The sequence below is a fragment of the Pezoporus wallicus genome, unplaced genomic scaffold (assembly GCF_028554395.1).
Source record: "Pezoporus wallicus isolate ANWC-B61680 ecotype Strahan unplaced genomic scaffold, APGP_CSIRO_Pwel_v1 contig_8788, whole genome shotgun sequence".
NCBI classification, from domain to species: Eukaryota; Metazoa; Chordata; class Aves; order Psittaciformes; family Psittacidae; genus Pezoporus; species Pezoporus wallicus.
The window spans coordinates 447,327-460,512 of record NW_026639196.1 but is presented as its reverse complement, the minus strand read 5'-3'; the positions used below and the strand labels follow the sequence as shown (position 1 = coordinate 460,512).

Genomic DNA, 13,186 nt, shown 5'->3' with positions numbered 1-13,186 from the left:
CGGCCCGGCCCGGCCCGGCCCGCGCGGCGCTGCCAGCCCCGGCACAGGGTGAGCGGCGGCGGGGCCCTCTCTTCCCCTCCCTCCCTCCCTCCCTCCCTCCCTTCCTTCCTTCCTTCCACAAGCCCGGACTCCGGGGCCGCCGCGGGGTGGGCGCCACTTGCCCAGCCCAGCCCAGCCCAGCCCAGCCCCGTCCCCTCCCCTCCCGGTGGGGCCGGTGCGGGGCCGCTCCGCCGCTCCCCCTTACCGGGCGCTTCTCTCGGGGCCGAGGCCTTCCGCGGCCGCGCCCTGCCCGCTCCCTTCCCGGTGGGTTTCCATGGCGACGCACCTCCCGGGGCTCGGGGGTTTCCATAGCGACGGCCGCCGCCCCCCGCCGCGGAGCCCCGCTGCCGCCCCGGTGCTGAGGCGCTTTCCTCTCCCCACAGCGCCCAGCGCAGCCCCGCGGGGCCCCCGATGATGCCGGGGGCGCGGGCGGCGGAGCAGCAGCGCCCGGACCCGGAGTTGTGGCGGCCGCCGCCGCCCTAGTGACGGCCCCGCCATGTCGGTGATGGTGGCGAGGAAGAAGGTGGTTCGGAAATGGGAGAAGCTGCCGGGCAGGAACACCTTCTGCTGCGACGGCCGCATCATGATGGCCCGGCAGAAGGGCATCTTCTACCTGACGCTCTTTCTCATTCTCGGCACCTGCGCCCTCTTCTTCGCCTTTGAGTGAGTTCCCCGCAGCCGCCCGGTGGCTCCCCGGGTCAGGAGGGGGTCGGTGGCCGCCGGTGGCCTCGGGAGCGGGGGGTGGGGGTAGAGCGAAGGCGGCACGGAGCCCGGCGCGGTGCGGCTCTCCCTGGCGGGATCTGCCTCTCACAACGACCTGGAGGTCTGGGGACGCTGGGCCCTGGCAGAGCTCGCCCTGCAAAACGACACTGGCCCTTCACCGACTTGCTTGTGCTTCCCTGTGCTTTGGGACTTGTCATCCCGTGTCCGGAGCACTGCCAATGGGGATGGGGATTGGGGTGCGTGCTCCTTGCCTGGGGTGCAAGGGCACTGCTGCTGCAGCACCAGAGGCCAGCATGAGCTGGTGGTGGGGCAGAGCCTGCTCCCGTGCACCCTGGGCCTGTGTACAGCCCTGCTAAGCCCAGTGAGGGAAGTGACCTGGCTGGAGAGCTAACCAAAAATGGATGTGCTTGGTGGCACTGGTCCCTAGCACAGATCCAGCTCACCCTTCAGCTGTCTGTATTGTGTTGTGGTGCTGCACGACAGCAGACCCTCCGTGAGCCAAAGCCCTAGAGGGGATTCGGCCACCCTCTTCAATCAGCACAGCAGCCTAAAGGCCTGCAGCAAGTTGTGTGTCCTGCCAAAGAGTAGGGACTGGCACCATAGCCCTGTGAGCCCAGCTGGGAGTGACCCAGCCTCAGACTAATCCTGCCAAAACAGCAAGCAGAAAGGGAAGAAAAGCTCACTCACATTTGCCTGAGCTCGGGGGGGGGGGGGGGGAGGCAGGCAGCAGGACTGCTCTGTTTGCCTGGGTTGAGGGTGAGCTTGGATCAGCCACACAACTGTGAAATGTTCCTTTCTCTGTCTCCATCAGCATGTGTATGTTGTTCTTAGGGAGGCAAAGGTCTTGATTGGTGTTGGGTAACACAAAAGCCAGTTAAGCCAGGACAAGCAAGCGGAAGAAACTGCTTCCACTGATTAAGTCCTGGATATTGCTCCACATACCTAAAGCTCTGGGCCCAGGCACTGGCCTCCTGGGCATCTTCCCCAGAGCAGGGATCTTGTCCCAGCTCCCTCTGGCCTGGCATTGCTCTCCCTCACTCCTCTCCTTAGTGGATATTGCCACCATCCTTGGAAAGAGCTTTCTGTAACAGTCTGCTGAGGTTTGCTGTGTCCCAGTGGCAGCAATGCAGCAGCAAACACCATGCCCAGGTCAGCTACAGAGCTGATTTCTCTGCTTGGTGGTCGTGGAGTAATGGAGGCAGGTGCTGCACAACTGTAACACGAGGTGTTGTGGTTCTCAAGCACAGGAAGCTCAAATTATCCCTGACTCAGTCTGAAGCCAAAGGTATGAAATGACACTGCTGCTTGTTTTGTTGTTTGTTTTTTCCCCATCTCAAAAATGGGGCTTAAACTTGCTGCCTTCAGGGAGGGCTAGTAGTATCACTGCTCCAGAAACACGTGTCTCTGCTCCAGAAACACTTACCATGAGGGATAATTGCTCTTGCTCCCTGTGGAGCCTGTCCTGAGCAGAAGAGAGAAGCCACAGCCCACTCTCTGCTGCCTTTACAGTCCCAGGCTGTGCTGGCAGAGCCAGCGGTGCTGTGGGTGCTGCAGGTACGTGACTGGGAATTCCTTGGGAAGCCTCTTCCCGTGCTGCTCGAGGCCCATGGAGGGGTCACTCATGTCCTTGCTCACAGTGAGACCTCCGGAATATGCCTCTGTGTCGAGCCAGGGGGACGGTCTCTGTGGGGTCACCAGCCTGGGGGCAGTTTTGCTGGGAGCAGAATTCCCTCTGAACTGTGGTTAAATTGGCTTAGGGGCTTTCAGTTAGGAAAAGTTTGGGAAATGCCAAAATATCTATTTGATTCTCTCATAGCTCAACACTTTAATGGTTTCTGTCTGAAAGAGGCGTGTTTGTTTTGAAACTGTTTGGGATTTCTGAATTTGGGATAGGAATGAAACATAACATTGCCAGCCAGAAACCCTGCTCTGTTTCACAGACCCAGCTGAGGTGATGAGCAGCTGCCCTTCTGCGTGCATCGGAGTGCTTGGCCTTGACCTTCTGTCTGTGTTGTCCATTCATTTCAGCTTCTGGCAGGTTCTTTGGTGTTTGCATGGAATTTCATGCTTTTCTCCTTAAAGTCTGTGCTGCAGAGGAGCAATCGGAGCTGTTGGGCTCTGTGGAGAGCAGCAGACTTGCTGGTGTCCTGTGTGCTCGCTGCAGGGAGCCTGTGCTGTGGGCTCCCGTTTCATTCAGCTGAATCATTTGCGCAGTCACACCTTGTCTGAACAGGGCCGGGGATGCCTGAAGCCAGCAAGTGCCTCTGGCTGAGAGCAGAGCCCTCCAGGCTGCTCTGGTGTGCGGTGCAGTGTGTGGTGACAGGTGCAGAGTGCGGTGCCTGGTGCAGGAGAGCCGGTGGTGGCCAGCACCACACGTCACGAGATAAGCAGAGCCCGCGGCAGCCACTCTGAGCCGTGCTCATGGTGTTTGTATTTTGAGTCCCCTGCACATCTGTTCCTCTGCCGTGTCTCCAGTCAAGTGGTCTGAAGCCACCTCAGCCCCGTGGTCAGAGTTTGTGTGTTTTTATCCCCTAGACTCCAGAGCTGTGGGCTGGAATGGGGAAAGTTTCCAGCCGGGAGCAAAAAGACCCAGAGGGCTGCCTGCACTATCAGTGTTGTACCTGGAGCTCCAGCTCCTCCCTCCCTCCCTCCCAGATAAACCAGAGGGCTGTGGAGCTGTGCTGGCTCCCGGGAAGGGCTCTGCAGCGACTGGAGTCCTCTGCCCAAGGGCACCTCTCGCCAGCACCTTGGCAGAAAGCAGCTCCTCCTGCTCCAGGGCTGAGGCTGGTCCCTGCAGTGTCCGAGCCCTGTATTTCGTTGGGTCTGCTCCATATCCGTAACGTGTCACATAAAACTCGTTTAATATCCTCTTGGCACTCTTTCAGACTCTTAATGGGCACGTCAGCCTTTGCAACAGGGCGTGTAGTTGTCTAACTCTGCTTGTGGTATTGGAGCACGAGGAGAAGCCCAGGTAAAGCGCTCGTGAAGCCCCTTTGGGAGCTGGCATGATGGGATGTGCAGCCTCTCTGCAGTTTGCCAGCATGGCTGGAAGGGCCCTTCCGAAGTTCTTGCTCAGCGCGGCGGCGGCTGCAGAACAACGGCGTTTCTTTTGTCTCCAGCTCGGCAGCAGGACGCTGCTGCTGGTAAACGCTCCGGTGTTGGCAGCACCGGGCTCCCGCAGGGAGGGGAAGGGGCTCTTCACTCTCCAGTAACAGCCTCTGTATCATGTTACTGTTTTCTACTTTCTTAGCTACATAGAGATTAGAATTTCTTTGGTTTCTGACAAGTTGAAATAACCTGTGCTGACCCTTTGTGACTTAATTCTTGGGTTTCTCCCTCCAAACCCCAAAGACCCCAGATTTTACACTGATAAAGATGCTTTCAAAATGGCTTTTACCTCTGGTTAGGTCAATGTCAAGCACTGTCAAAGCTTTCACCTAAGTCACTCTGTGCTTTTTGGCAGTTGTAGCCTCTTGGTAGAGGTGAACCTCAGAGTTCAGCTTGCCTTGCTCCTGAAGGCATGGTTCTGCTTGAGGTGTGTTTAGAATGGCATGCCCTGTTTCTCATACATGGGCTCCTTTCCAGGAGACAACTTACCTCTCCCTGTGGTGTGCACGTCCTCCGGAGCACCACCTCTCATTGCCGATGTGATCTTGGGGTGTTCCCTCACCTGCAGCCAGAAAAAGAGCAGTGGCATTAGCAGAACTTTTCCATCTCCTGCCTCAAGGTGGTTGCTGCGTTGGTGGCACGTACTCCCGGTGGAACTGCCTTTGAAGAGGGTCTGAGGTGAGGGTTTTCTGTGTTGCTGTTCCAGCCAAGAGTGTTGCTGTAGCCAACTCCGGTCCTGCCCGGGGCAGGTCCCTGGGCTCCAGCATTGCAGTGCAGCACTTCCCTGGCTTTTGGAGCAATGGTTTCCAGGCTTACTGCAAATACATCAGCTCCTGGAAATCATCCCAGGCCTGGGAGGTGCAGATGACTGCGAGTGCTCTGGTGAGGGTCAAACGTTTGCTACAGATACTCCTGTACTTCACTGGTGTTCGGGGTGAGTGCACAGTGTGGTGGTTCAGGAAGTCCAACAGGTGATTGCAAGTGAGATGTGGATGAATTATACAGGAGAGCTTGTGCTGAGCCCTGGGGGGACCTGGCCTGAAATGTGCTGTCCTGCGGCCATGGCTGATGTCCATGTCCACCGGGGCTGCTGTGTTTGTTTCCCCTTCCTCTAGAGCTTTGCTTGATGGGCCAGTTACAACAGAGCTTCCCGAGTGATGGCAAAGAGCTCAGTCACACAGTCCTTGCACTCGTGGCACCCCTCAGCTGCTGCTGCTGCTCCACCCTCTCATTCTAATGCTCTCTGTTTAAGCCTTTCTCACCCCCAGGCCCCCGTGATGGGCAGTGTGATAGTGCTGTTATTGTCTGCTCGGAGATGACAGAATGCTCAGGAGCACAGACACTGCACTGGGAGTAGAACAGCAGCAAGAGCCTTACATGCAACAGTATGCCTGTGTTGGCCCTCAGCTTTCCCAAACAAGGGATCTCTAACATGGCTGTCAGCACTGGGAATGAATTGGTGAGTGTAATCATGCTGTAGACGAGACGCAGGGTGACGATCTCCCAGCACCAGTGAGTGCCAAGTGACAACCTCACGTGGTGGCCTTACCTGTTGCTCAGCTGTTCAGGACAGCGCTTGGCTTTCTCTGCCATGGCAGACAGACCACGCATGTCCCCTGAACAGCACCTTCCTAAAAGCAAGGCTCTGATGGCACAGGGAAGGATGGGAGGCTGGGGCTCAAGGTGCAGTGTCGGTGCGGTGAGTGTTTGCCTCACTCTCACCTCCAGGCTGTGTTCCTGTGCAGAGGATGCAGCAGTGCTGCCAGCCCTACTAGCCAGGGAAGCAGGAGGGCCCTGCTCAGCTCTGCGGTGCCATGGCACTGCTGAGTGATGGGCTGAGCATCCAGCACAGCGCCTGGACTTTTGCTTGATGCTGGAGGGAGGATGGCAACAGGACAAGAGTGGGTTCCTTGAGCAACCATCTCATGCTCTTCAGTGAGTGGCAGCTGAAGGAGCTGGCATCATTACCTCCTGTGTGAGTTTCGGGGTATCTTTTCCCTATCACATTCCTGCTCTCCTGGCTGGCTGGTGCTTCCCGAGCCACAGCAGGGAGCACAGTTGTGCGCTCATGTCATCTGAATGCTTCCCACTGCCACCTCACTCTCTGCTATGTGGTAACATCAATCCTGAGGCCGCTGTTGCTGCTCCTCAGGGGCAGCAGGACCTGCTGCATTCCCGAAGGGCAGGTTTCCAGTCAATGGGAGTGACTCACATCCCACACTGCTGCTCACACCCAGGCTGAGTGGGGTTGCTGCAGGGGCTGATCCCATTTATCGCGAGTGCCTCTGTGTAGCACGTGCTGCAGGTAATAAATCTCCTTGCTGACAGTTCACTCAGGGAACTTAAAAGGTGTCGGTGTGCAGCCAGGGCTGGGAGCTCTGGTGCAGCTCTCACAGCTCATAGATCCAGGTTTTAAGACCGTAACACGTTGTTCATTTTGTGACGACAGCGACAAAAGCTTTCGCGTCAGCTGGACAATGGTCAGGCTGCAGCCCTTCGGGGCAGAGCCTGTCCAGAGGAATAATCCCAGATTCCTTCCCCAGATGGGATCCAGGGTTTCTGTGTAATCGCTGCCTGACTTGCAGCTCTTCTTAGACTTTGCTCTTGCAGAGGGAAAGCAAAGTAATCTCAGGCTGCCTCAGGACGCTGAGCTCAGGCCTCCTGTTGCCCACGCACCTGAAGGCAGGACTGTGCACAGGGACAGCTCTGAGGATTGTGTTGCTGCCAGTAGCTACAGAGGTTGTGGTGCCTGAAGTTAACCCTGCTGGTTTAGGGGCCAGGCCCCGCATGTGGCTGTGGCCAGAGCATCCTGTGGCTCTAGTGCACAGCCCCCTCTGCCCCTCCTCATGCTGGGGGATGGTTCCTACAGCCAGGGAATGGTAAACGAGAGCCTGGTTGGCTCCCTGCAGCGTGTGGTGGGCTTCCAAAGGAACCAGGGGAGCTGGAAAACGTGTTGTGTTTGGAGCAGCTGCGGGTGGGAAGGCTACGCAGAACTCAGCAGTTAACGCTGTGGATGTTGTGGATTGCCTTGCTCAGGATGACAGACCCGCTGCGGGGGGATAATCCCCGGCCTTTCACCACAGGAGTCTTACTCCTGCTTTCTTGGAGACCAGGAACCTGGGTTGGATCCACCCCTGTGGTGCCAGGGCTTACTAGAAAGCCTAGGTGCTGAGCTCCATGAGGAGCTTGGGAAAGCACAGTGCAGGGAGAGGGGAGTTTGTGCTCTGTGCTGAGGTTTGGGCGGGCTTTTCATAGGAAAGCTCTGTAGGAACTTCACCCCCACATAAATGGGGTTTTCTGAAGGAACACGGGCAAAAACGTGTTTCCTTTCATCCCTGTAAACCATGGCTTCAGCACGGCCTATGCTACAGTGCCCAGGACATGTGCCTGTAGTGTGCAGAAGGGACAGGGGCCACAGGGAGACAGGTCTCCTGCTCCGTTTGCACTGCCAATCAGTGGGATTAGCACTGGGAACTCCTCACAGGACTTCTCTGTGCTGGTAAACCCTTAGGCTGTGTGTCCTCTCCTGAGCTGGGGCTGCCCTGGGGCGGGAGCCTGCCTACTTTATGTGGAGCTCTGCCTCAGGGAAGTCAGAGGAAGGCAGACCTCATGTTGCAGGGGAATGTTGCACTTTCAGGGAAATCCGTTCCTGGGAAGCACAGGACACAGTTAATCCCCAGCAAGTAATCTCTGTGGTACTGGAGTCCGTGCCCGTGTAGGGGACAGCCAGAGATTCCTACTATTCCAGTGTGCTTCCATGCCTTTTGCTTTCTCCAGCGGTGGGCTCTCAAACCAGGCCTTGGGTGCTTCTCCTAGGGGAAGGAAGGGTCCATCCCTCAGCTAGTGTCCTCCAGGCAAGATCCCTCTTGCTGGCCGGTTGTGTTCCTGCCATCATCCATGATTGAGCAAACTGGGAGCTGGGAACAAACCAAAATGCTGGGAAGAATTCTGGGCCTGGCTGACTAAGGGCACAGTGGCACTTAGATTGTGGCTGGCTGTTGGAGCCATTCCAGGGACGGGTCCCTGTGGTGGTGGGACCAGAAGGAAGTGCTGGGCAGCTTCCCCTTGGTAACATCACGTGGGAAGGTCTGGGCTCAAACTCGGTGCCAGCCCCAGGCCCGGCTCAGGCAGAGCTGGTCATGGTGCGGCTCCTGCCGCCGCGTGTCCCCGCAGGTGCCGGTACCTGGCAGTGCAGCTGTCCCCGGCCATCCCCGTGTTTGCAGCCGTTCTCTTCCTGTTCGCCATGGCCACGCTCCTGCGAACCAGCTTCAGCGACCCTGGCGTGATCCCCAGGGCTCTGCCAGACGAGGCAGCCTTCATCGAGATGGAGATCGGTGAGTGCGGCTGGGGCAGCCTCCGGGCCCCTGCTCTCTGCAGAGCCCTTCTTCCCGGCCGGCAGCCCGGAAGCGCGGGGTGTGCCTGTGGCTGGGTCTGCTTGGCTGAGGCTCAGAAGGATGGTGCAATGTACCCACTTCCCTCTCCGGGGATATCTTCACTGCTGTTTTCTCTCCTACACATGAGCTCAGTTTGCTTGGGAAGGGGCGCAGGAGCTCAGTGTGGGCCCCTTGATCCTTTAGGTAGAGAGGAGGTTGGGTGGATGTGGGCAACACCCTTCCAGCCCCCCTAAATATGCCTGTGAAGGCTTTGGCATCACTTTTCCTGCCTCCAGGCTGCCACTTTGGCTCTGGACTGTGTGAGCAGAGCAGCAGCCACTGGCTCCGGACCCAGCAGGCTCCAGCAGGAGGCAAGCTGTTGTCCTTGGCCTGTTGTGTCATGGCAGCAGGTCTGATCTCTACTGCATCCTCTCTCAGAGGCCACCAACGGGACGGTGCCACAGGGCCAGCGCCCACCCCCGCGCATCAAGAACTTCCAGATCAACAACCAGATTGTGAAGCTGAAGTACTGCTATACGTGTAAGATCTTCCGTCCGCCCCGGGCCTCGCACTGCAGCATCTGCGACAACTGTGTGGGTGAGTAGAGGCCTGAGAGGGGACAGGGACAGCCTGCAGAGGAGACAGGTGAACGTCTGCACCCACCTCTGCTCCTGCTGAGCAGGTCCAGGGTGGTGGAGTGTGAGCAGAGCGAGACAGGCTGCCTCATCTGCGGCACAAGGAGCTTCAGAGCCTGAAGCCAGATGGTTCATCTTTGCCGGTACTGCTTTGGCAATACCTGGTCTAATGTAAGCCAGATTTGCGCAGAAGTTTGCAGGTGCAGTCCATTGCTGAGTTTCTCTGGCCTTGCTGGCCTGGAGGGTTCTAGCAGAGCTCTGTCTTGTGTGAAGGCAGCTCCTCGCATCAGCATGGAGATTCCACCGTCACATGGGGTGCCCTTGGGCTTTGTTCCTCTAGCTGCAGGGCGGATGCTCTCTCAGCCCTTTGCTACCATGATTGGCTGGTGTTCAGCATCCCTTCTTGAGGAAGAAATCCCTTGTTGCATCCCTTTCCTCCTCTGCAGGTTCCCAGCCCTGTGAGAGTTTATGCAGTTCCTTCAACCCGTTTCCAGTTATTCTTGAAGAAGTGGCTTACGGGTTAGACAAGAACTTCTGAACCCCCAGGCCTTCACCTAACCTGTGTGCTGCTTTAGTAAAAGCTGTTACACCTCAGGTCTCTGGGAGAGAAGACATACATAGGGCCAGGCTCTTAAACTCAACCATAATATGCAAAACCACTCATTAGTAAACGGTTTTGCCCTTTCTTAGCTTCCCCGGCTGGAAGGAGGCCATAATACAGGCCCTGAGTTAGCAGAGGGCTGCACTCTACGCCCAGGGAGCCCTGTTAGCCTCGGATGTATTTAAGTTTGGGACAGTGTGGCTGGGGGCAGTGTGGCTGGGGTCAGGCAGGGCCCTGCTGATCCCATCTTGGCTTTCACAGAGCGCTTCGACCATCACTGCCCCTGGGTGGGCAACTGCGTGGGGAAGAGGAACTACCGCTACTTCTACCTCTTCATCCTCTCGCTCTCACTCCTCACCATCTACATCTTCACCTTTAACATAGTCTACGTAGCACTGAGTAAGTCTGGCTGCGGGGAGGTGGGTGGCTCAGGGAGGGGGGATGTGGGGGGGGGTGGGAATCCTGAAGTGGTGGAGTAGGAAAGGGAGCTGGACTCGGTGCGGTGTTCCTGAGAAAACATCTCTCTGTCTTTGTGTTGCCAGAATCTCTGAAGATTGGGTTTCTGAACACGTTGAAGGAAACCCCAGGGACATATCCTTCCAGAGCATGGAGGGTTGGTTCCCCCAGAGCTGGGGTTAGTGGGACCTGTGTTATGGAGGGCCTGGGGCCTCAATGCTCAGGCTTCTCTAAGGAGTCTTTCAGGGCGTTTTTCCCCATGAGTACAAGGTGAGGAGCAATTTTGTGGCTCTTGGGAGGAGGGTAAAACAGAAAACCATATCTAGGAGAAGAAAAGGAGAGTTAGGGTAGTGTGCATCGGGGGTAGTGACACAGCTGGCCTGGGGCTGGGACTGTTCCCAGGCTGTTCCCAGTCCTTAACTGTCCTCACTGTACTGGAGGTGCTCATCTGTTTCTTCACCCTGTGGTCGGTGGTGGGGTTAACTGGATTCCACACCTTCCTGGTGGCACTGAATCAGACAACCAATGAAGATGTAAGTAGAGTCTATCTGTTCCTCTGAGCCATCTCTGTCTCTCGTCACTTCCTCAGCATGTCATGCCTGTGCCCACTTTGCTGATGAGCCCCACAACCTGAGGCCAGGCTCCATGGCTGGGGGCTGGTGCTGGTGGAGCAAACCCGAGCTTGTGCCCTGACTGTTGCAGATCAAGGGGTCCTGGACTGGGAAGAACCGTGTGCAGAATCCCTACAGCCATGGTAACATAGTGAAGAACTGCTGTGAGGTGCTCTGTGGGCCCCTGCCCCCCAGGTAAGCTCTCAAAGGGCAGCCCTGCCATTTTTATCCCCAGAGCCCAGCGCGGGACTGTGAGGAGCTCTCTTTGCTTGGGTACAAGGCCTGGCTCTTCTGCCAGTACAATGTGTGTTGTGAGCTTCTGGAGATCTGCTGGGACATGGCTGGATGCTCTGGGGAGGAAGGTCTTGTGTTACCTTCCTTGCATATTTTCCATGATTCAAGCTTGTGATGTGCTTCCAACCACCATGTGCTCGGGAAGCCCGTGGAGGAGTGGCTGCCCTTCGCTGGGGCAGCATGTGAAGCGGAGGCTCTTTCCAGGTCACTCATTTTGGTAGTCCCACACTCAGAGCTGGGCTGCTCTCCAGGGCCTTGGTTTTCATGGGAGGAACATAGCCCAAGCCTAGTCTGTGCACAGCCTGTTTTGGAGAGGGTCCCTTCCCTTGGTGTTTGTCTTCCACCCGCACTTTTCCTGCAGGAGAAGTCTGCTCCAGGGCAGGCATGGGTCTGACGGGGTGGTTGTGTCCTTGCAGCGTCCTGGACAGACGGGGCATCTTGCAGCAGGAGGAGAGCACAGCACAGGTGGAGTCATGCCCACGGGGGCCCAGCGCTGCTCCGGGCACCGAGGAACAGACGGAGGGGAGCAGGGTGCCGCAGGAGGATGGGAGTCTTCCTCACGCCAGTGCTGGGAGCGAGGCCTCTGTGCGCAGGGTGAGTGTGTCGCTGCTGCTGCTGTGGGCCAGAAGGGAGAAGCTGATGGTATGACTCGGCAGGAGCAAAGCAACACTTGGGGCATTGTGGGGAGGCTGCCCACGAAAAGCTGTTGTGCTCTGTGCGGGAAAGCAGCTGCTCTTGATTTACTCAAAGGAAATCACTGGCTGTGGTTTTGGAGACGTCAGTCCTGCAGTGAGAGCATCCGGGAGCTGGCACCTATGGAGGCTGGGAGGCATTGAGCAGGGCTGGGAGGCAGCAGCCATCTTGTTTTGGCACTGAGTGGAAGCTGAAGTGCTGTCCCTGGGAAGGGCGCTGACAGGTCTGGGATCTCCATCCTTGGAGAAAGCCATGGCCCCACAGGCTGTGGCCCCGAGCAGCCTGCTCTTTGACATTAGCCCTGCTTTAAGGGTAGGGCTGGACAGGAGACCTCCAGAGTGCCCTTCCCACTCTGTTCCATGAACACAATGGGAAATGACTGAGCCTACTCCTGCTTGGGTATGAGTTGCTGTTTCTCTGGTAGAAGCAGCCTGGACCACTTCTGATAGAGCGTTCTAGTGCCCCAGAACTCCATGAAGCTGCTGTTTTGCCTGTTTGGTGACCCCCGGTTTCTCCTTTCCCCAAGCAAAGCTGAGACCTCTGCCTGGTGGAGCAGAGGCAGTGGGGCTGTGTCTGTATGCTCAGACAGATGCTCTGCATGGGGGTGTGTTCATGCAAGTCACTGCTGTCTTCTCTCTGCAGGTCCCTGCACCACCCCTGAGCCATGCCGAGATGCCAGAGGAGAAGCAGCTAACTTCTGGGGAGCTCCCAGTCCCACCCCCGGACGCTGGGCAAGCAGAGCACTAGCATCTGCTTGAAGGGGAGAACTTTCTTGTTTTGTCTAATCAAAGCTGGAGGTGATGGAGGAGAGGAGGAGATGGGCTGGATGCCAGGCAAACAATTCCTCATGGCTGCTTTGCTGTAGTCTTTATTCGTGGCTCTGGCCTCACGCGGTGGCAAAGGATCCAAAGTGGGAGTCTCAGTCCCCACGGGGCCAGGCAGCTGCAGGCCGGGGCAGGACCTCTTGCTCTGCAGGTTGTCCTGAGGCTAAGTACTGGCTGTCCCTCCACCTGACGAGACGGCTCATGGTCGAGACGGCTCGTGGTCAAGCAGCTCGGAAGTGACGTTAGGGTCGGCCTGCTCCCTACTGCTGAGGAATCCTGGTGAGAAGGGGAAAGCAAGACATGGCAGTAGCTTCCTCTCTCCCCTCCTCCCTTCTTCCTCTATTCTGTGGCATTGTTTTGTTGGTTAACGTGACAAGGGTTGTCAGGAGACAGTTTGGTGCCAAAAGGGCCAAGGTAACGGGGAAGGTGTTCTGCTGGCAGTGATTTTGAAGTAGCTTCCTTCCCATGCTCCTTTCCATGTGACTTAAGCTGGTGTGAGAGCGGTGGTAGAGGGCAGGGGCCCCCTTCCTGTCCTTCCTGGGGATCACCCCCAACCAGAAGCTCTCAGGATGAGTGGGGCAGCCCCATCTTCCTGCGTGTGTCTGGCCGCAGAGCGGTTGGTGACTCCCGCTGGAGGAGGCTCTGCCTGGCTGCTGGCTCCCTGCCTGGTGCCGGGGCTGCCATTGCTGCTGGGTGCAGAGTGCCCTCCTCTTGCAGGCCAGGCTGTAGCTGCTGCTCTGCAGAACCTCAGCCCTGATTCTGTGTCATGTCGTTGTGTCCCTGTGTCCCCACTGCCTTGCCCTGTGTTCCTCAGCCATCCTCAACTGGT

At 57.4% G+C, this 13,186-nt stretch overlaps 1 protein-coding gene across 2 annotated transcripts; it reads left to right on the top strand.

Moving 5' to 3' along the window:
* Positions 1-11: 11 nt before the first annotated feature.
* On the top strand, positions 12-12,388 carry ZDHHC9 (zinc finger DHHC-type palmitoyltransferase 9). Of its 2 annotated transcripts, none has more exons than XM_057413835.1 (10): positions 12-48; positions 423-702; positions 8,044-8,204; positions 8,682-8,840; positions 9,741-9,878; positions 10,022-10,075; positions 10,371-10,468; positions 10,638-10,741; positions 11,257-11,434; positions 12,176-12,388. In XM_057413835.1, exons 2-10 carry the CDS (start codon positions 536-538, stop codon positions 12,278-12,280), a joined length of 1,164 nt encoding a protein of 387 aa, XP_057269818.1. In that variant the 5' UTR covers positions 12-48; positions 423-535; the 3' UTR covers positions 12,281-12,388. The 2 variants fall into 2 exon arrangements, with proteins under 2 accessions (XP_057269818.1, XP_057269817.1); XM_057413834.1 differs by having other exon boundaries at positions 16-48; positions 10,022-10,070; positions 10,366-10,468.
* Positions 12,389-13,186: the final 798 nt, after the last annotated feature.

Coding starts and splice junctions, on each gene's coding strand:
- ZDHHC9 (XM_057413835.1), top strand. CDS start 536: ATGTCGGTGATGGTGGCGAGGAAGAAGGTGGTTCGGAAATGGGAGAAG. Junction 703..8,043: donor GCCCTCTTCTTCGCCTTTGA/GTGAGTTCCCCG, acceptor GTGTCCCCGCAG/GTGCCGGTACCTGGCAGTGC. Junction 9,879..10,021: donor CATAGTCTACGTAGCACTGA/GTAAGTCTGGCT, acceptor TTGTGTTGCCAG/AATCTCTGAAGATTGGGTTT.